At 43.0% G+C, this 23,985-nt stretch overlaps 1 protein-coding gene across 3 annotated transcripts in view; it reads left to right on the top strand.

Annotated features, from left to right (window-relative positions):
• Nucleotides 1-23,985, top strand: part of LOC139445991 (cadherin-like and PC-esterase domain-containing protein 1) — a 103,758-nt gene that overhangs the window by 49,668 nt on the left and 30,105 nt on the right. For all 3 annotated transcript variants that reach the window (XM_071227255.1, XM_071227256.1, XM_071227253.1), the window contains exon 2: nucleotides 8,536-8,838. In XM_071227255.1, coding sequence (XP_071083356.1) covers nucleotides 8,551-8,838 — 288 coding nt within the window. In that variant the 5' untranslated portion in view covers nucleotides 8,536-8,550. The remainder of the gene's footprint in view (nucleotides 1-8,535; nucleotides 8,839-23,985) is intronic.

Here is a 23,985-nt window from a genome sequence, read left to right as displayed (position 1 = left end):
GCATTGTGACAGGTGTAGTGGACAGTTTCAAGCAGGACCTGGTTATCGCTGACCACTGTCCCCATCCGGACACTTGCTGTGTCATTCTATCTCAGCCAACATGTTACCTTTGTGTCAACGCCAGCCAACATCTGAAACTCACATTCCCGGGATTCCTTGGATTGCTCAGACATCCCTCATGATTATTTAACTCACCTAGAATCAGTCGGTTTTATCATTGAGGTTTGTGGGGCTTCTGTTGCATTTTTGCCGCATTTAATGTTACGACTACTGGGGACTCACCCCTTGATGTTGTCATGTCTACTGGTGACACCCCCTCACTTCAATAAGGTTGTCATGTCTACTGGTGACACCCCTCACTTCAATAAGGTTGTCATGTCCACTGGTGACACCCCTCACTTCAATAAGGTTGTCATGTCTACTTGTGACATCCCCTCATTTCAATAAGGTTGTCATGTCTACTGGTGACACCCCTCACTTCAATAAGGTCGCTGTGACTACTGGTGACACCCCTCACTTCAATAAGGTTGCAATGTCTACTGGTAACACCCCTCACTTCAATAAGGTTGTCATGTCTACTGGTGACACCCCTCACTTCAATAAGGTTGCAATGTCTACTGGTGACATCCCTCACTTCAATAAGGTTGTCACATCTACTGGTGACACCCCCTCCCTTCAATAAAGTTGTCATGTTTATAACATATGAGTCCTGTGGTGACTTTATAACTGGTCACTTTGACATTAAATATATAATTGTACTTTTATCCAAATGAAATGAACTTTACTCCTAGAATATTTTGAATAATAAGCCATTTTTGTCTTTAAAATAGAAACTATCAAATATAATAGGAAATTATTTATTCAAAGATTCCTAAATGTTATTCTTTAATAAACGATGCCAATTCATGGAGATTTGTTCTGATAGTACATTCAAACTTATCTCTTCATTGGGTTTTTATAATAAATGTGATCCACCATGCGAGGAGGGACCTTATGGGTGAAAATCACGTTTTGACTTTTCATTATATTTTAAAATTATGACATCTTTGGGACACAAAAGTGCAGTTCACAAGCTTCAATTCATATTTATTACAGAGATACATGACATCACACATGGTGATCTTCACTGAAGTAAGTTGACGTCAAACGTCTTTATGACGTCATAGCACAACTGTATCCTAGCACCCATAAGGTCCCTTGTCTCCTGATTGGTCACATTGTTAAAGTAAGGGCACCAAGTACAAGTTATTTTTAAGTGACAGCAAAACTTATTTTAAAAGGCTTCAATCTTTGTCTTAATTACAAAATACTACTCTAAGATGTTATATTTCAAGGTCCCTTTCCACAAACCAATCTTAGCATGATGACTCATCACAATGTTAAAGTATTGGAGTTACAATCATCTTAGCGCTAAGATGACTTTAAGGGAACCTGCCTTGAAACTACCTGAAACTCATAAGGCCTTTTATTTTTTTATTATTTGGTTTGCAAACATTTGAAAAAAGGTTATCTTCCAGATAAGTACTGCTGCTAATGAATAAACAACAAACATGTTCTGATATGGCTTGACACCAAAAAATAATTGATAATATTTATGCATATTATATATATATTTGATAATATTTGTACATATTATTTATATATATTTGATAATATTTATACATATTATTCACCATTTCTTATGAACAGTGGTGAAAATATCTTTCTTTCTTTTTTCATCTAATTGTGAAACAAATTCATCACAATTATTTTTGTCAAAAGTCATTGTATATTCTTTTCTAATTTCAGCGTGATATTGTTAGTAGTTTTTGGTCATTCAATCATAACCCACCCACTTCAAAGATCTATAAGCCGGAAACAGCGATATTTTGCCCAACTGATTTTTTTGTAAGCTTTGTAAGTACTCCCAATTTCTTCACCTCAAATATTTCCAAATTAAATCTACAGGTAAGAGATTAACTTTCTGTGTGGTACTATTCATGGAGTAATTATGGTAGTTTGCCCCCTCAACAATATTGTTACACTGTAATCTGCATTCCCCCAAGGCTATGTTTGTATCTACTCCGAGATCAGAGAAACATCACTTGAAGGAGAGGCAGCCTCAATGAAGGTGACACTGCCGACGCTTACATGGCCACTTGGGACTCATGTTGACAGTTTTGAAGCAAGTTATTTCCCTCAAAGGCTATTTCTGTGAACACCTGACAGGTTAATTACAGGTGTGTGTACAGGAAAACAACAAGGCCTCATTGTAATGTTTTTGAACCTTATCTGATTTGGTTGTACAAAAACAAAGGTTTTAACATGAGAATGCTTTGTAGTTGGTCAGTATTTTTCAGTACGGAGGTGTTAGTACGGATTCTAGTTAGAATCAGACTCAGAATTAAAGGTAACATATATTGTTAACTTAAAGGCACATAATTATATTGACAAATTGCCCATTTTTTCAGAGGATTTTGTTGAAGTAAGTCGTTTGTTTGTTGTTTAACACCACACTCAGCAATATTACAGCTATATGATGGCGGTCTATAAACAATCGAGTCAGGACCAGAATATCCAGTGATTGAAAACATGAGCATCGATCGACACAATTGGGATACAATGACATGCATCAACCAAGTCAGCAAGCCTGACAACCCGATCCCGTTGGTCGCCTTTTACGACAAGCATAGTTGCCTCTTAAGGCAAGTATGGGTTGCTGCAGACCTATTCTACCCCAGAATCTTCAAGGGGGTCAAGCATGGGTTGCTGAAGACCTATTCTTCCCCGGAATCTTCAAGGGGGTCAAGCATGGGTTGCTGAAGACCTATTCTACCCCGGAATCTTCAAGGGGGTCAAGGATGGGTTGCTGAAGACCTATTCTACCCCGGAATCTTCAAGGGGGTCAAGCATGGGTTGCTGAAGACCTATTCTACCCCGGAATCTTCAAGGGGGTCAAGGATGGGTTGCTGAAGACCTATTCTACCCCGGAATCTTCAAGGGGGTCAAGCATGGGTTGCTGAAGACCTATGCTACCCCGGAATCTTCAAGGGGGTCAAGCATGGGTTGCTGAAGACCTATTCTTCCCCGGAATCTTCAAGGGGGTCAAGCATGGGTTGCTGCAGACCTATTCTACCCCGGAATCTTCAAGGGGGTCAAGGATGGGTTGCTGAAGACCTATTCTACCCCGGAATCTTCAAGGGGGTCAAGCATGGGTTGCTGAAGACCTATTCTACCCCGGAATCTTCAAGGGGGTCAAGGATGGGTTGCTGAAGACCTATTCTACCCCGGAATTTTCAAGGGGGTCAAGCATGGGTTGCTGAAGACCTATTCTACCCCGGAATCTTCAAGGGGGTCAAGGATGGGTTGCTGAAGACCTATTCTACCCCGGAATCTTCAAGGGGGTCAAGCATGGGTTGCTGCAGACCTATTCTACCCCGGAATCTTCAAGGGGGTCAAGCATGGGTTGCTGCAGACCTATTCTACCCCGGAATCTTCAAGGGGGTCAAGCATGGGTTGCTGAAGACCTATTCTACCCCGGAATCTTCAAGGGGGTCACGCATGGGTTGCTGCAGACCTATTCTACCCCGGAATCTTCATGAGTTGTTGAAGTAAGTCAATGGGGGGAACCAATAAGGTCTTTGATAGGCATTTAGAAGTTGGAAGAACATGAATACATGACACTTTTTATGGATAACAGCTTTTTTTATTCTTTGTAACAACATTTCAGAGCTACTTCTCGCCCCTTCATCAGGTGATTGAAAAATAGTTGTAAGTGCTGTACTTTTGTGCAGAGTTGTGTCCCTTAGTCAAGTCAGGATCTTCTGGTCTCCTTCACTTCCAAGTTTTTCTCCAATATTTATTGTTATGGAAATACCATGCATAGACCAGTACTGATTTCCCAAAAGTGGTAAATGTCTAAGCCTATCCCAGATTCCCCTTGATGAATGATCCAAGATTTCTCAGCACCTTATCCCTGCCCACAGGTTTCAGTGAAAATTGTCTATAACATCTGCATCAATGAGCGTTCTTTGCCGAAACAATTTTATAAATCTTAGCATGGTTTGTGCACTTGTCAATATCATAAATCTTAAATCTGACATGTGATGACAATACATCATTGGAAAAAAATCCTTTTCAGTCATACCAAAATCCCTTGGATCTCTACTGTCGGCGGTATGAAAAAATCATTCTTATTCTGATTTCATTATAGTTTGTTTTTATCAGTTTTTAAGGTTGGTGGATTCTTAAACAAAGCGAAGATATTGTTAGGTTGAACTTTATATCTGAGATCACCTTGAAAACAAATACCTAAATATAATGGCTATTCGTAAACTGTGTACCCGTGAATATCCGGGTTAGAGTGAGTGAGTTGGGTTTAACGCCGCTTTTAACAGTAATCCAGTTATATTGCGGCGTGTCAGCTTAATGTGGGAGGAAAGCCTGAAGGGATGCAGGTCTCAGACGTTTACCACTTCTGTGAAACCCACGAGCACAGGTATGGTGCTGACAAACCTAGAAACATAATCGGGGCGAACCGGGATTTGGATCCACAAACATAGGTTTCTGGCGTGCCCAAGGGACGCAACTCTGCACAGCAAATCTTGGTGCCTTAGACGACTGGGCCACCCGTGCCCCCTCCGGGTTAGAATTGATCTTCAGCCACCCTGGCCTGTCATAGAGAAGATTATTGATGCATTTCATCTTCTATCAATTGCGTTGATCGATGCTCATGATCCCAATCATTGAATTGTCTGGTCTAAACTTGATTATTTAGAGACAGCTGTCATACATCTTCCCGAGGCAAGAGAGTTAACTGACTTTAAAAGTCCAGTTTCCGCCCTTGCCGAACTAGGCTGGAATTACTGGGTTCGATCGTAGCATCACCAGTGGCTATTACGAGTTATGTCCTTTCTATGCCTCTCCTATTGACCAATCAGATTCAACCTCTCGTTTCACTTGCGTTTGCTTCAGACAAAACGGTGGCGCCCAGTCAAGACGATCTGATTGATAATCAAGATCTATATTGTGATAAAACGAGTCTTACATCGTGAAGTGCATCAAATCACGTGAGCACGTGATTAAAAGCATGAAAAGATTTAGAAAATATCTGTTGACAACGAGTTAGCGGTGCACATGCTTTGCAAATCCTGCAGTCGACCGAAATCTGCATGACACTTTACGAACCGGATTTCGATTTCAGTGCACGATTATGATTGGACTATGCATAGACTCGTTAGTCCAGCAAAAATGTACCTCCATAATACCAGCCTAGTTCGGCAAGGGTGGAAACTGGACTTTACAGTCAGTTAACTCACTTGCCTGGGAAGATGGCTGTCATAAAGCTCGAATATTGCTGAGAGTGGCGTTTAACAACAAACAAACAAACAAACCTACACTTTGTGAAAATACTGAATATGATAGCTATACCTAAACTGAGTACTCGTGAATATCCAAGTTAGAATTGATCTTCAGCAACCCATGCTTGCCTTAGGAGATGACTACGGTATGTTTGTCGTTAGAGGCGACAAACGGGATCAGGTGGTCAGGCTTGCTGACTTGGTTGCGTAGATTGATGCTCATGATGTCAATCACTGGATTGTCTGGACCAGGCTTGATTATTTACAGACAGCAGCTGGAATATTGCTGAGTGCAGCATTTACCAACAAACAAAACAAACCTTCACCATGTAAAAATACAGACTGTTAAACAAAAACCCACTGTTTGAGTGTCTAATATATTTTCCTGCTCATATTGGAGGATTTACAAGGAGTACTCTCAGTAAAGAGCACTTTTCGAAATGTGCTTCTGTTAGGACCTTAAGGAAACACAACTTATATAAAGGTAGGTGTGTTTAGCATTAAATAACAAATTGCTTTGTTGCTATTAAACAGGCCATAAAAATATATTTCTCAATTGAGTTTTTGAAGAAACTGACGGGACACCTAAAATAAAACTGATCTTGTACCTTTAAACATATGAAATGTTGTTAGGCAAGTACTCTTGGTAAAAATATAATGTGACATCAAACAGATCTTTCGTCTTGCTTTCAATTATAAAGCAATATTGTAATGTTGTTTCAGCAAAAACTTTAACAGTCAAATCATAGTAATTTCAAGCTATTCAATTGCCGAAGGTACTGTTGCACTTGATATAATGTACCAGACGATCTCAACGAATCAAATTACTCTGAGATACAGAGCATAATACAAAACAATCAGATGTGATGGAGGCCATTTTGTTCTCATTGTCACTGATTTCGCTTAATGTCAGCTGTAGGCTTAATGGTCAGCTGACGTGATTATTACTTATTTTCATCTGGTAACACAATTAATTCCCACGCTCTATGGATATATTATTCATTTATGCCTCCGTAAATGTCGTACCACATGGTTAACCTGACATATTAACTTCCACACCACTAGTTTTCTCTTTATCAAACTGTTCACGTCATTCTATTTAATTCCCCTAAAGCATGATAAAGAGATCATTTCTTGTTTTATTGTTTAATGGATCAGCTGGATCTAAATCTTTGAAGTAAAAATATTCTGAAAAAATAATTTGCTATGGACATTATCTTTACTTTAAAACTTGATAAGTTGTTTTGTTTAAATTTTAATTTGACGTATGTTTTTAAAGGGTAAAAATTACCTCATGCATCTTGGCATATTGATGTAAAACTTTGTAATCAAAGAAACAAATTGGGATGCTCAAAAGTAAAGAGGATTTCAACTAATCTCTGGTTTCAAGTATCAGCTTTTTAGCAGTTGTAAAACAATATTAATCACCTTGTTGTCAAAGCTGCACATTTTTTATGCTTGGTTTATGGGTTTGCAGACCTTAAAAAATGAAACTTAAGAAAACAATAAAATCAGAATAAAAAGTTTTGGTTTTTATTCCACCTTTGGTAAAGATCACTACTACAATTTAAAAAACAAAGGAATATTTATAAGACTAAAACGATAAATGTTCATAACAGATTTTAGATCTTAAATATTACTAAGTACCCAAACCAAGCCATGGTTTCTAAAACATATTTCCCCTACCTATTCAAACCAAATGTTAGTATGATTAGAACAATCAGGTACAAGTTTGATTTATTTTATACTTCCAAATAATATTCTCTATGAACAATCTGATCCTGTCATGCCAAAGGGAAGCAACTCCTGACAGTGTGGCTGCAGTGTGATGACTGATACTTGTTGACTGGTGCTTGAAGCACCATTTCGCCATTCATGTGATTCAGAGTTGCGTCCCTTGGGCACGCCAGAATATTATGATTGTGGGTTCGAATCCTGGTTCGCCCTGATTATGTTTTTAGGTTTGTCAGCCCCATACCCGTGCTCGTGGGTTTCACCAAAGTGGTAAACGTCTGAGACCTGCATCACTTCGGGCTTTCCTCTCACATTAAGCTGACATGCCTCAATATAACTGTAATACTGTTGACAGCGGCGTCAACCCCAACTCACTCACTCACTCACTCAGATGACAATGTGTTGGGGATCCACCATTTAAAAAAATAATTTGACAAATTATTATTTTTCAGTATTTTCTCACACATGCACACACAGACCAAATACCAAATGGTTTCTCCCTTAGCATGGTAACCCAACTTGTTTTTACGCCTTGATTCACAGATCAGTCAAATTTCTTTGAATGACCGGGCATGAGAAATTAGCACTATTTTTAACGCTTTAAGGAACACAGCTCTCTTGAACTTCAGTTTCAAACTGTGACAAGAAGAGAGAGATAGGAATTTAGTGTCTGAAGAAATACAATTGTGTTTGTTGCCAATATTTCTTTTCAAGTAAATAAAACATCATTGTATTTGTGAACAGCTGCTAGTGTGTTCATTTTATTAGTTTTTTAACATTACCTCACTGCAGAGCGGTTACTCCTGTGAATACGGAAAGCTTGGCTTGCTCTCTAAGTCTAAATACTCAACACACTGGATATAAACTCAGCTTGTTACTTCTCTGGATACCATCCCGTGGCCAAGTGGATAGGGCGTCTGCGCGAGAGCGGAAGGTCTGGGTTTGATCCCTGGCTGCATCATACCATTAAAAGATGTTACTTGTTTTTACCAACATTAATTGAAAAAACAAGGACTAGTCAGCTTGGTGTCAATATACATTGTCTGAGCTGGGTATCAATGTTGAACTGCAACATGGTATCTCAGTGGGCTAGCACTATAAAACTGGCATTAGTTCAGACTATAAGCAGCCGCACACACAAATGCATGCATGTTGCGAAATAAGTGCAATTATCTTGAACTTGATGTTAAACCTCATTTCACCTCACCTCACCTCACCTTAGCTCATTTCAACACCATCTCCAAACCCACTGAAGCCTATTGTAGGTCTCTGATTAAGGGGATGCTGGGGTAGCCTAGTGGTTAAAGTGTTCGCTCGTCACACCGAAGAGCCGGGTTCGATTTCCCACATGGGTACAATGTATGAAGCCCATTTCTCGTGTCCCCCGCTGTGATATTGCTGGAATATTGCTAAATGTGGTGTAAAACAATACTCACTCACCTAATGTAACGTCTCCTTTCAGTATCAGGGATGAAGTATGGGCCCCCGCCTCTGCAAGTTGAGCTTCCGCTCGCTGCGCGACCTCTTCCTCCTCCTCATCCTCATCGCGGTGCTTTCCTCCATGATGACCCTCCACATGAGCAGTTACCTCCCTTGGCTCCAGTCCCAACCTGAGCTTAAGGTCCACGTAGACGGGCACCTCAACATCTACCGAAGTCTTCAACTGAGTCAGAAGAGGGAGGATGGGTCGAGGAAGAGGCTGCTGTTCCATGGGAGGAAGAAGATGTCTGAAGAACACCGGGCTCTGGTAGCAAGGCTGTTGCAGGTAGGTGAACACAGGGTAGGAGGTGTCCACAAAAAACTTGCAGTGGACTAGCCAACAGCTGTCCACTGGCTGTCACATCCCTGGAGTATAGAGCTGAAACAACAAGTCTAGTACAAATAACATGTATTGACAATCTGACATGTTCAAAATGTGCTTAGTCAGCATAATCTGTAAAGGTTCTTTGTTTTGTTTGTTTAATGCCACACTCGGCAATATTCCAGGAATATCATGGCAATCTGTAAATAATCGATTCAGGACCAGACAATCCAGTGACATCATGACCATCAATCCTTACGGCTGGGATACGATGACATGCATCAACCAAGTCTGTGAGCCTGACCCCCTTATCCTGTTAGTCGTCGAGCATAGTCGTCTCTTACGACAAGCATGGGATGCTGAAGACCAATTCTCCCCCAGATCTTCATGGGTGATCAGTAGAAACAGGGGCGAGTCCAAATATACCATCTGGGTAGCCAACCCCCAATTACCTGACCCTACCCGGGTACCTGCTGTAGGTCTCAAGAGATATGTACAAAATGTCTGATTGAAATAGTTTGACTGTAGCCCTGGATAAAATGTATTTAGATACACATATAAAATGATCTGCTCATGCATACTGAAATTTTATCTTTATACAAACATTTTAAAGTCCGAAGGAATGGGTGCATAGTCAGAAAGAAATGCGAACATTAGTAACTTGTAGTGTAACCATAGAGTTCCAGATCATTTTTGTCATTGAACATTATATCACTGACTAACCATGGGTCTGGGTAGTCCTGTGGTAACCGAGTCCTTCTCAGTACCTAAGTTACCCATCTTAGGTCTAAAAGACTCTGTGGTGACACTTGACTGATTGTTAGTTTTGTCATTAATTGGTACACATTGGAAACATCTCTTCCTAATATATGTACTTCTCTATATGTTTCTATGTTCAGCATTCCTTTTGGCAGTAAGTGAGTGAGTATGGTTTTATGCCGCTTTTAGCAATATTCCATCAATATTAGGCAGGGGACACCAGAAATGGACTTATCACATTGTACCCATGTCGGGAATCGAACCTGGGTCCTCGGCGTGATGAGCAAACGCTTTAACCACTAGGCTACCCGACAGCCCCTCTTTTGGCAGTGAGTATATTACTGTGTCCAAAGGATCATAGCGTAACCCTCCCATTACATGACATTACATGACAATGCTGGGTAATCTAGGCCTGCATGACACCGGATTACGTCATGTTCTTTCTGCAGGGGATAAGACTCCATCCTCAGCACTACATATGTAGGTTGAGGCTGGCTAGAGCTGCTGACACAACCATCAGGTTATCTTTATATGATAGGGTTCTTCCTCAATCTTTCTAATACCATCAAGTAGTCTTCTGGGAAATGTCTGCTGTAGAATTATATCTTCTTGGATAAAGAAAATCCTCCTTGTTCACCTGGTATGTCCCACAGAGTGGCAAGGCTCTTAGCGCTAAGGTGCCACATGGTCTGTATTTTAGGGTGTACATTGCTAACTAATTACATGGATTTACCGGGTCATTTATGTAGGGGCCCAGGGGACTCTAGCTTTTAGTTGTAGCGATCAGAGATTAAAAATGGGGTTCCCAAGCTACTAAAAAGAGGGGCCAGGGTAATGGTAAAAATTGAATACAGAACTCTATCACAAGTAATTTTACTGGACTTTTAGATGTGGACTTCCCCAACTGAAACAAATCTGCAATACCATTGTGTATGGTATTGCTGACCATTGTGTACAGTATCGCTGACCATTGTATACAGTATCGCTGACCATTGTGTACACTACTGTTGACCATTGTGTAGACTCTACACTGTAGAGTATTGCTGACCATTGTGTAGAGTATTGCTGACCATAGTGTACAGTACTGCTGACCACTGTGTACAGTATTGCTGACCATTGTATACAGTACTGCTGACCATTGTGTACAGTATTGCTGACCATTGTGTACAGTATTGCTGACCATTGTGTACAGTACTGCTGACCATTGTGTACAGTACTGCTGACCATTGTGTACAGTATTGCTGACCATTGTGTACAGTATTGCTGACTATTGTGTACAGTACTGCTGACCATTGTGTAGAGTACTGCTGACCATTGTGTAGAGTACTGCTGACCATTGTGTAAGGTATTGCTGACCATTGTGTACAGTACTGCTGACCATTGTGTAGAGTATTGCTGACCATTGTGTACAGTACTGCTGACCATTGTGTACAGTACTGCTGACCATTGTGTACAGTATTGCTGACCATTGTGTACAGTATTGCTGACTATTGTGTACAGTACTGCTGACCATTGTGTACAGTACTGCTGACCATTGTGTACAGTATTGCTGACCATTGTGTACAGTATTGCTGACTATTGTGTACAGTACTGTTGACCATTGTGTACACTACTGTTGACCATTGTGTACACTACTGTTGACCATTGTGTAGACTCTACACTGTAGAGTATTGCTGACCATTGTGTACAGTATTGCTGACCATTGTGTACAGTACTGCTGACCATTGTGTACAGTACTGCTGACCATTGTGTACAGTACTGCTGACCATTGTGTACAGTACTGCTGACCATTGTGTACAGTATTGCTGACCATTGTGTACAGTACTGCTGACCATTGTGTACAGTACTGCTGACCATTGTGTACAGTACTGCTGACCATTGTGTACAGTATTGCTGACTATTGTGTACAGTACTGTTGACCATTGTGTACACTACTGTTGACCATTGTGTACAGTACTGCTGACCATTGTGTACAGTATTGCTGACCATTGTGTACAGTATTGCTGACTATTGTGTACAGTACTGTTGACCATTGTGTACACTACTGTTGACCATTGTGTACAGTACTGTTGACCATTGTGTACAGTACTGCTGACCATTGTGTACAGTATTGCTGACTATTGTGTACAGTACTGTTGACCATTGTGTACACTACTGTTGACCATTGTGTGCACCACTGTTGACCATTGTGTAGACTCTACACTGTAGAGTATTGCTGACCATTGTGTACAGTACTGCTGACCATAGTGTACAGTATTGCTGACCATTGTGTAGAGTATTGCTGACATTGGGTACAGTACTGGTGACCATAGTGTACAGTACTGCTGACCATAGTGTACAGTATTGCCAACCATTGTGTACAGTATTGCTGACCATAGTTTACAGTACTGCAGACCATTGGGTACAGTATTGCCAACCATTGTGTACAGTACTGCTGACCATTGTGTACAGTACTGCTGACCATAGTGTACAGTATTGCTGACCATAGTGTACAGTATTGCTGACCATAGTGTACAGTACTGCAGACCATTGTGTACACCACTGCTGACCATAGTGTACAGTACTGCTGACCATAGTATACAGTACTGCAGACCATTGTGTACACCACTGCTGACCATAGTGTACAGTACTCCTGACCATAGTGTACAGTATTGCTGACCATAGTGTACAGTACTGCTGACCATAGTGTACAGTACTGCTGACCATAGTGTACAGTACTGCTGACCATAGTGTACAGTACTGCAGACCATTGTGTACACCACTGCTGACCATTGTGTACAGTACTGCTGACCATTGTGTACAGTACTGCTGACCATAGTGTACAGTACTGCAGACCATTGTGTACACCACTGCTGACCATTGTATACAGTACTGCTGACCATTGTGTACAGTATTGCTGACCATTGTGTAAGGTATTGCTGACCATTGTGTACAGTACTGCTGACCATTGTGTACGGTATTGCTGACCATTGTGTACAGTACTGCTGACACTGTGTACAGTATTGCTGACCATTGTGTACATTATTGCTGATCATCAACTCAGACACCCACAAACCAGAATCAGTTTTAATGCCTACCATGTTTCACACTTTACTTTTGTCATGGAGTGGAAAAATAAAATGACAAGCATCCATCATCTTTTATCAAGTACTACCAACTTGTAGCAAGCGCCTACAGCTCCCACTTCTGCTGCTCTTTAAGCTAGGCTCCCTGTTGTTAGCAGATAAACTGTATACCATACACTAATGAGCCTTGAACACTCATGAGGATAGGTGTAAGTAATGGCCCATATGGCGTCAATGGAGGGGGGCAATGTTGGTGCTTCGGACACTCAACAAGGTGTTTCAGTCTCAAGGTCAACCTCAATCCAGTGATGTCAATGCACCACCTCAATCCAGTGATGTCAATGGCACCACCTCAATCCAGTGATATAAGTGGCGCCACCTCAATCCAGTGATGTCAATGGCACCACCTCAATCCAGTGATGTCAGTGGCAACACCTCAATCCAGTGATGTCATAGGCATCACCTCAATCTTTATCAGTATGTCATTGGCGCCACTTCAATCAAGTGATGTAAATGGTGTCATCTCAATCTGCACCAGTATAATGTCATTGGTGCCTCTCATTCTGTACCAATGATGTCGATGATGCCATCTGTCACTACCAGTATGTCATTGGTGCCTCTCATTCTGTACCAATGATGATTATGATGCCATCTCTCACTACCAGTATGTCATTGGCACAATTTCATTCTAAACCAATGATGTCAATGGCGCCATATCAGTCAGTACCAGTTCAATTTTGGTGAAATATATTCTTTAAAAACAAATAATGATATTTCCTTTGATTATCAGAAATGCAATCTGTCATTAATATGTAAGTATATGGACATTTAATGTTATACACCTATTTACGGCATGGAAGAAGTCGCCCTTGATTAACTGCATGTTCAGGCTGGGTAACACTGTGCAGGTGCTGTGCACTGTCTGCAGGAGACTTTATTCAAGTGTTCTGGGGATTGGATATCTGGGCTCTGGCCAAGGGAATATGGAACATTTATGGACCAGGTAGTCTGGACTTGGTTATAATGTGGATTTTCCCATTTTCCATATCAGTCTGCACATTTATGCCTGCCCCTGTGTCCTGTCCGTGGGTAATGACTGGGTTTTTTACGCCATCGTTTCTGTAGGCAAACACTGTTTATTACATGCACAGATCTGATGACATTTTTTTTTAAACATTGATTTTTTCTAAATTTTTATTAAGAATAAATTCTGCTGACACGACATCAAATAATGACTTTGCCTGAAGGTTGTGTATAACACTGTTTAACCTAAGGGTGGGCATAGGTGGCCCAGTCATCTCAGGAGCTGAAATTTGCTGTGCACAGCTGCGTCCATTGGGCACATGGGAAGCCTATGGTTCAGGTTCGAATCCCTGTTGCCCTGATTATGATTGGTAAATGTCTGAGACAGGCATCACTTCGGGCTTTCCTCCCACATCAAGCTGACACGCTGCGATATAACTGGAACTGTTAACAGCGGCGAGAAACCCAACTCTCACTGAGCCTTTAGGCTATGTATAACACTGTGTTAGCCTAACAGCTATGTATAAATCTGTAGCTTGTTTGTGAACTGAAGCTGCAGTTACACAGCCCCACCCCAACCCCAACCCCAACCCCAACCCCCACATCCACACCCACCCCTACACCCACCCCTAAACCCACACACACACCCACACACACACCTACACCCACACACACACACACACACACACACACACACACACACACACACACCTACAATATCTCAAGTCAAGTCAAGTTTGTTTATTTGTTTGTTGTTTATCGCAGCAAAAAACCAAGCTATATGATAGCGGTCTCTAAATAATTGAGTATGGGCCATACAATCCAGTGATTGGCGTCATGAGCATCAATCCTTGCAATTTGGATATAATAACATGCATCAACCAAATCAGTGAGCCTGACCACCCGAATCCTTTAGTTGCCTCTTACAACAATTGTGATTTGTAGCTCTGTAGTTAAGAAAGGATCAAAAGAAAACTCTGTAAGTTGGAAACAAGCCATGGTCTGTTACATTAATAGGTGAGTGAAAGACTTCACTGATTCCACAGCTTTTGAGTAGATAAGGTCTGGACTTCTGACGCTTATAATGGTGTGAATTAACTTCCGTATCTAATCTTCAGAAATAACATATCAGTTGATTGATTCACTGCTGCCATGAGAACAGTTTTTGTCCACTCACAGCAGTTAGAATTAGACTGGTGAAAAAGGTTTGAGTGAGCAAGTGGGGTTTAACAGTATTCCAGTTAATAATATATCATGGCGTGTCAGCTTAATGTGGGACGAAAGTCTGAAGTGATGCAGGTCTCAGACGTTTACCACTTCGGTGAAACCCACAAGTATGGGTATGGTGCCGACATACCTAGAAACATAATCAGGGCGAACCGGAATTCGAGCCCACAATCATAGGTTTCTGGCGTGCCTAAGAGAAGCAACTCTGCACAGCGATTCACAGCGCCTCAGATGACTGTGACACTCCTGCCCTTGAAAAATGTTTGATATTAAGGTGCAATTCAAACTTTGATGTAGGACACAAGTCTTAATTCTTCAGGATACTTTAACATACGTTAAGTCACTTGCCTAAGTCACTTGCCTAAGTCACCTGCCGACGTCACTTGCCTAAGTCACTTGCCTAAGTCATGTGCCTAAGTCACTTGCCTAAGTCACTTGCCTAAGTCACCTGCCGACGTCATTTGCCTAAGTCACTTGCCTAAGTCATGTGCCTAAGTCACCTGCCGACGTCACTCTCCTAAGTCACTTGCCTAAGTCACTTTCCTAGGTCACGTGCCTAAGTTACTTGCCTAAGTCACGTGCCTAAGTCACTTGCCTAAGTCACTCTCCTAAGTCACGTGCCTAAGTTACTTGCCTAAGTGATGTGCCTAAGTCACTTGCCTAAGTCACTCTCCTAAGTCACTTGCCTAAGTCACTTGCCTAAGTCACTCTCCTAAGTCACTTGCCAAAGTCACGTGCCTAAGTCACGTGCCTAAGTTACATGCCTAAGTCACTCTCCTAAGTCACTTGCTTAAGTCACTTGCTTAAGTCACTTGCCTTGTGTTACATTTGCTTCAGTATGGGGCATGGCCGAAGCCCTAGAAACTAGGAGTCAAAGTACTGAACACAGTCCCCACAACTCTCCCCCACCAATCTGGCGTGATGTGTGATGTCTGTACACAGACCATGTGCCACCACCACATTTCAACCCACGTTAGGAAACAAAAACTGCACAGCAGACTTGGAAAATTTGAAAGTTTGAATTTGTTTTTTAGAAATAATTACAAATAGTTTGATAACAACATATGTGCACACTCTTAAGACCTTCATGGAATTCTACACCTTTATAACTCCAGGACACTTTAATGTGTAAATAAACAAGGGGCATTTTAAGTTTATGTGCATATGAAAAAATAATCTGTGATTTGGTGGCAATTTAGTTTATGATTTATCCATTTTGGGTCACTGATCATGTTTAGGGAAAGACAACCATCTGATTACAGTTAAAATACAGGCTACATTTAACATGCCAAGCATGTGAATCTGGCAGGTTCAATTGGTCAGTGCTAGAAATTTGTTTTTGTGGCATGGTATGAGCATTCCTTGGTCAGCTGGTCAGTCCGGCGGCAGGTGTTCAGAAACAGATGGAAACAATTGTTAGTGTAACATGAAGCTCATATTCAGTTACCCAGGACCTCCAGTGTTACCCAGGACCTCCAGTGTTACCCAGGACCTTCAGTGTCATCAATCTGATAGTACTTCCTGAATGACGTTTTACGCAACTTTTAACAGTTTTCTAGTTGGGCTGGGATCAGTCCAAACTTACCTGACCCTACCCAGGTACCTGCTGCAAGTCTCAAAATTTGGGTGCAAAATGTCCAACTGAGAATTGTTTTACTGGATCCCTGGCAAAAACTATTTTGATGATGATGATGATGATGATGATGATGACGATGACGACGGTGATGACAACAGAGTCGATGATGATGATGATGATGATGATGATGGTGACGACAACGGAGTCGATGATGATGATGATGATGATGATGAAATTTGGTTTATTAAATTTTGGATTCAAATATTTTCAAAAGCCTTTTGCACAACATCTAGTGGAGGCGGTCAAGAGGATCGGCATGTATTTTCCGTCATAAATATGTATTTTCTAACATGTTAAGACTATCATCTGTGTGTATTGATGATAAAGACGATGAAAAAGTGTACTTGAATCCTTCCTCGCCAATGCTTCAAGCCTGTGTTATACAGTGAGCAAATGGAGACATCAATGTAGGCAAATATTTCTGTAGAGTTATCTACCTTGTTGACTTTAAGCGATAAAGGCTTGGGGCTAAGATCACTGTGTTGAACTATTCCCAGATGTTGGGTGATGAATGGATGTGTTGACTGGAAGACTGATGATGAATTTTTGCAGAGATAATATTCATTTCATAAAACACCTGGCATTTCTACTTCATGGAGCCCATGGGGATTCTGGGATTGAATAGAAATCCCACATTTCCCATACTTCTTTCTGGAGTGATCCAGTGATAGAATAGGTACCCTGTACCCATGCTTGTCTCCTTGTAGGGATCAGGAGATAGAATAGGTCGCCTGTACCCCATGCTTGTCTCCTTGTAGGGATCTGGGGATAGAATAGGTCCTCTGTACCCCATGCTTGTCTCCTTGTAGGGATCTGGGGATAGAATAGGTCCGCTGTACCCCATGCTTGTCTCCTTGTAGGGATCCGGGGATAGAATAGGTCCCCTGTACCCATGCTTATCTCCTTGTAGGGACCTGGTGATAGAATAGATCCCCTGTACCCATGCTTGTCTCCTTGTAGGGATCCAGTGATAGAATAGGTCCCCTGTATCCATGCTTGTCTCCTTGTAGGGATCCAGTGATAGAATAGGTCCCCTGTATCCATGCTTGTCTCCTTGTAGGGATCCAGGGATAGAATAGGTCCCCTGTACCCATGCTTGTCTCCTTGTAGGGATCCCGGGATAGAATAGGTCCTCTGTACCCATGCTTGTCTCCTTGTAGGGATCCGGGGATAGAATGGGTCCCCTGTACCCATGCATGTCTCCTTATAAGGATTCGGGGATAGAATAGGTCCCCTGTACCCCATGCTTGTCTCCTTGTAGGGATCTGGGGATAGAATAGATCCCCTGTACCCCATGCTTGTCTCCCTGTAGGGATCTGGGGATAGAATAGGTCCTCTGTACCCCATGCTTGTCTCCCTGTAGGGATCCGGGGATAGAATAGGTCCCCTGTACCCCATGCTTGTCTCCTTGTAGGGATCTGGGGATAGAATGGGTCCCCTGTACCCATGCATGTCTCCCTGTAGGGATCTGGGGATAGAATAGGTCCCCTGTACCCATGCATGTCTCCTTATAAGGATTCGGGGATAGAATAGGTCCCCTGTACCCCATGCTTGTCTCCTTGTAGGGATCTGGGGATAGAATAGGTCCCCTGTACCCATGCATGTCTCCTTATAAGGATTCGGGGATAGAATAGGTCCCCTGTACCCCATGCTTGTCTCCTTGTAGGGATCTGGGGATAGAATAGATCCCCTGTACCCCATGCTTGTCTCCCTGTAGGGATCTGGGGATAGAATAGGTCCTCTGTACCCCATGCTTGTCTCCTTGTAGGGATCTGGTGATAGAATAGGTCCTCTGTACCCATGCTTGTCTCCTTATAGGGATTCGGGGATAGAATGGGTCCCCTGTACCTCATGCTTGTCTCCTTGTAGGGATCCGGGGATAGAATAGGTCCCCTCTACCCCATGCTTGTCTCCTTGTAGGGACCTGGGGATAGAATAGATCCCCAGTACCCCATGCTTGTCTCCCTGTAGGGATCTGGGGATAGAATAGGTCCCCTGTACCCCATGCTTGTCTCCTTGTAGGGATCTGGTGATAGAATAGGTCCTCTGTACCCATGCTTGTCTCCTTATAGGGATTCGGGGATAGAATAGGTCCCCTGTAGCCCATGCTTGTCTCCTTGTAGGGATCTGGGGATAGAATAGGTCCCCTGTACCCCATGCTTGTCTCCTTGTAGGGATCTGGTGATAGAATAGGTCCTCTGTACCCCATGCTTGTCTCCTTATAGGGATTCGGGGATAGAATAGGTCCCCTGTAGCCCATGCTTGTCTCCTTGTAGGGATCTGGGGATAGAATAGGTCCCCTGTACCCATGCTTGTCTCCTTGTAGGGATTCGGGGATAGAATAGATCTCCACGAGCCCTTGTTATCTCGTGAGGCATAGGGGAATAAACACTCAGTCATTGAAATCAGTGATTCAATGTGCACTGGCTTTCCGTTCTCAGCTCCCTGAGGAGTATACAAACCATAATGCCTGTGAGGTGCTATAAGGTTAACAGTCACATTACAATCTCATCCTACCGGGTACCCATTCACTGCTGGATGAACAGAGGCACATTTCGAACAAAATCACCTACCCAAGGAGACGCCCCATGTGTTACACGTGCTTCAGTGTGGGGCAGGACCGAAGCCGTAGAGACTCTTAAGAGTTGCGCACCCGAACATGGTCACCAATCCAACTGCTCTCTGCGATCAACATAGCTTAATTTCAACTGATTTCTGATCTGTGTGCTGTATACAGGACCAGGTACAGCATGCTTATATATCTAGCCTCAGTCATTATTTAACATGTCTTGAAGCCATGATAATCTAGCACCTTGTTGACAAAGGGTTGAAATGCTGACTAAACAGTTTTGTCGTAGTTGGTTTCAGTGGACTCTCAACACATCCCTGATAAGATTAATCTCGGCTAATTGGGTTTGTGTATAGGGATTAATTGACCATATGGAGCTTGTGCGCACACTTGAAAGATTACACTTCTTATCTTTCACATCAACTATCTGTTAACAAGGATTTCATTAGTCAAAAGAAACTATGCATGTCAATTATTTTGCAAAACAAATTAATTTGCAGATATCTGATTTGAAAAGACTTCCCAAAACACTTTGCACCAAGTTACATAAAACAGATATTGATTTGGTTGAAAAAGGATATTTTCCCTGCCATGTTAAAAATGATTTGAGGAAAATGTATTGGTTTTTGAAACTAATGCTTCATCAAATTTGACAGGTTCTGGAAATTTGAATTAGTGGTGTTTTGATGAGGTGAGATAATGTTTTTGCTGACATCAAGATGAAGCTTGATGATGGCTCATACAGAGTCGTCTCCCTTGTGGAGCACCAGAGCAAGCTCCTTCCCAGCATGTGACACCTTCGTTACACTCTCGGTAACATCGCTGCCACCAGTGTGGGCGCGGCCATTACAAGAATCTTGAAATTTGCCCTCTAACCCCAAATGAAGTAACGTTCATACTTTTGTTTATGTCTTTGGGAATGCCATCATATTTCATTTTGAAAATGTTTACGACTGACCATGTTTTCCAGATGAATTTACTTTGTTGTTTGTGTAATCAGATTGGTTGGAGATTGCAGGAGAAAATCAACCAACGTCTCCCTTACATTCTTAATATATCAATTACATGATAGTTTTAATGAAATAGAAATTCAAATTGACAAGCAAAGAACAGTAATTTAGCAGCGATAAGTGTATTCGGCGTCACGACAGTCGTCACTTGTTTGTAAACATAACGGTCATTCGGGTGCGATTTCAACTCCAAGCATGGTTGGGGCCACCTATCACAGTGGGGAGTTTTGACTTGTGAGAGTGATAGCATAGAGAGCTCTGCGAACCGGCTTACACTCAGGAGCCTGGCACCAGAGTACCATAGGTGATTGGGGTTATCTGCCCCTACCTCCATCTGTTGTCTTGAGTTGATGATACATTAATATTTTCATAATTTGGGACATTTTCCAAAGAACTATAATATCAGGGATCTATGGGATTAGGAAAGTAAAATTTTTGTTTAATTACTTGCAGATATCATTGATACGTACATTTATGATCCTGCAACTATATTTTCATAGATATCTTTTCTTTGCATGTTTTTGTACGGTTAAGATTAAGTCAAACAGCTTTCTGGAAAAGGTGTATTTTGTGATGTGACAACTCATGTTCAGATCGCATCGAATAGCTGCAAAATTGCTAATGCGGCGTTAAGCACTATTCACTCACTCACTCACTCACTCGTGTTCAGAAATCAGGTAATTATTTTGAATATATTTCACCAAATGGGTTGTAATAGTATTGTATGTTTACTTCCACAAACAAGATCAACTGAATCAAAGTAAACATTTCAGAATGTATAGGGTTTAGGATGCACAAAAAGAATAGGTGCATCCCCGGCATCCCCGGCATCCCCGGCACCCCAGGTACCCCGGCACCTCAGGAACCCCGGCATCCCCGGCACCCCCGGCACCCCAGGTACCCAGGAACCCCCGGCACCCCAGCACCCCCAGCACCCCAGGTACCCCGGAACCCCCGGCATCCCTGGCACCTCAGGAACCCCCGGCACCCCCAGCACCCCAGGTACCCCGGAACCCCCGGCATCCCTGGCACCTCAGGAACCCCGGCACCCCCGGCACCCCAGGTACCCAGGAACCCCGGCATCCCCGGCACCCCCGGCACCCCAGGTACCCAGGAACCCCCGGCACCCCAGCACCCCCAGCACCCCAGGTACCCCGGAACCCCCGGCATCCCTGGCACCTCAGGAACCCCAGCACCCCCAGCACCCCAGGTACCCCGGAACCCCCGGCATCCCTGGCACCTCAGGAACCCCGGCATCCCCGGCACCCCAGGTACACAGGAACCCCCGGCACCCCCGGCACCCCCGGCACCCCAGGTACCCCGGCATCCCAGGTACCCCAGCACCTCAGGAACCCCGGCATCCCCGGCACCTCAGGAACCCCGGCATCCCCGACACCCCCGGCACCCCAGGTACCCCGGAACCCCCGGCACCCCAGGTACCCAGGAACCCCGGCATCCCCGGCACCCCCAGCACCCCAGGTACCCAGGAACCCCGGCATCCCCGGCACCCCCAGCACCCCAGGTACCCAGGAACCCCGGCATCCCCAGCACCCCAGGTACCCCGGAACCCCCGGCATCCCCGGCACCTCAGGAACCCTGGCATCCCCGGCACCCCAGGTACACAGGAACCCCCGGCATCCCCGGCACCCCCGGCATCCCAGGTACCCCAGCACCTCAGGAACCCCGGCATCCCCGGCACCTCAGGAACCCCGGCATCCCCGGCACCCCAGGTACCCCGGCATCCCCGGCACCCCAGGTACCCCGGCATCCCGGCATCCCCAGCACCCCCAGCACCCCAGGGACTCCGTAACCCCTGGCACCCCCGGCATCCCCGCCATCCCCGCCATCCCCGGCATCCCAGGTACCCCTTGCATCCCCCTCTGTATGATAAGGCAAGAAGTATTTTTACTTTAATTTTATTTGGATGATCTTGATGTCAATAACAGTGTTCAAGCTGTGTGCAAGTCAAGACTACGACGTGTTAGAGAAGTGAAGATGTGAGTTATCTCCCCTGTCGGGCATTCAAATCCGACTTATCACAACGTGACTCAAGTACCCGATATTTTGTAATATGCCACACACTCGACTCCATATCTTTTCTTCCCAGGATCCTATACATCGAGATGTGTCCAGAAACTCTACTGTTTCCCTTCCGTGTCAGAGAAGTGAAGACATGACTTTTTCCCTGTCCGAGTCCTTGAGTCCGTCAGAGCCTGACCCGTGCTCAAGTCATTAAATACCTTACATTCAGGGAACTGTTTCAACTCGGCAGGCAACCAGTACACTGCACAGCCTGATTTAATCTATCCTGAACACAACAAAATCTGGGATGTCCACAGAATGCTTTCAAAAACTCTTAGTCAGAATCTGTCCCAAATTCAAACTTCTAGGACTGGAGTCTGTCAAAGCTGTCAAACGCATGTCAAACGAAAACTCATGTGTTCTGTAGTGTGAGTTGATGTGACAAGATTGCATAAAAACATCCAGTTTTGGAGAACAGAGTGGTTGAATTGAGTATCAATCTTCTGATGACTGATGCTTGTCAGTGAATACAGCACTCACGTCTTAAAAGTGGCCTAATTGATACATCTTCTGAAAAACAATTCAGGCCAGACCAGATTAAAAACTTGTTTTATGGGAAATGTTTTTTAAATGAAAAAAGGGAATTTGTTCAAGTGCTCAATCTAGAATTCTTAAAGTATACAGTTCTGCACAGAATTGATGCCTATCACATGTTCTAGTTTTATAGACATGGTTCATCTTTTTCTTCAAATATATGAACTTTTTCAATCTGAACATTCTTGTTGTTCACTTTGTTGAAAGCACAGCGCAAACAGCTAAGTCACCTACAAAGTTATCATCAGTGACTTGACAATTATGATATTATCCTTGACAAGCTTGAAGGACCTTTTCCAATTGTTACACCTAGGTAAATTTTCCAATTGTTACACTTAGGTAAAAATGGCAAAAGGAACTTTCAAAATGTACGAAGACAAATTGATTTTCATTCTTTTGGTCGACCGTGTTTACCGACATTTCGAGTGTTTAGGCAATGGGCTCATGAAATACACAATTGGCTGCCCCAGTAGAGAATGAGTCAATGGCTATATTTCTTTCACATCAGTTATGGCTCTGAACTGAATTTTGAGTATCTTGAACTAGCCACCCTTACTTGAAATACAAAACCATCAGGCAAATTGTATTTTTTAATGCTAAATTGTTTTGTTTTTTTACGTGAGGACAAGTTCTGTAAAGCAATAGATAATTTGGTCTGACATTAATAAGATAACATTTAGAAATTAAATCTTCATATATCTTCAAACTCTAGACTAACATCTAGTTTTTGAAATAAATATATATAAAAAAAAAAGTTAATAAGAATATAATAGAAAGGAGCCCAGAGACTTTCTTCATTTTCAGATGCAGTTCTCTAGACTTGCCAAACATTATAGACTTGCATGGGCTGTATTGGATATGTTTGTTTAAGGGTCTGGATGACAGACTAGCTTGTATCACTCGATCTTACCCCCTAGCATACAGCGTTTGTACATTAGACAATGGGTACATGGTGACCCCACCGTCTTGATGAAACACCATCAATATGAGCAGGCTGTCCCTGACTGTACATTTCATGGCGTAGACCTTTGAATACCAGCACCTGGCCAATTACAACCCTTTGCCTTTCAACCACCCAGGATCATTTTCCTTAAAACCTGTTCCCCTCACAGATACAGGGGCTAGAAAGGTCAAGGTATTGTCCTTCCTCGGGGCCCTAAGGGGCTCTGGTGAACTCTGGTCTTGGTCAGTCAGTCGTGTCAGTTG

Source organism: Haliotis cracherodii, unplaced genomic scaffold (assembly GCF_022045235.1).
Source record: "Haliotis cracherodii isolate W230 unplaced genomic scaffold, xgHalCrac1.p SCAF_6, whole genome shotgun sequence".
In the NCBI taxonomy this organism is placed as follows: domain Eukaryota; kingdom Metazoa; phylum Mollusca; class Gastropoda; order Lepetellida; family Haliotidae; genus Haliotis; species Haliotis cracherodii.
This window is presented reverse-complemented; position numbering and strand designations above follow the sequence as displayed.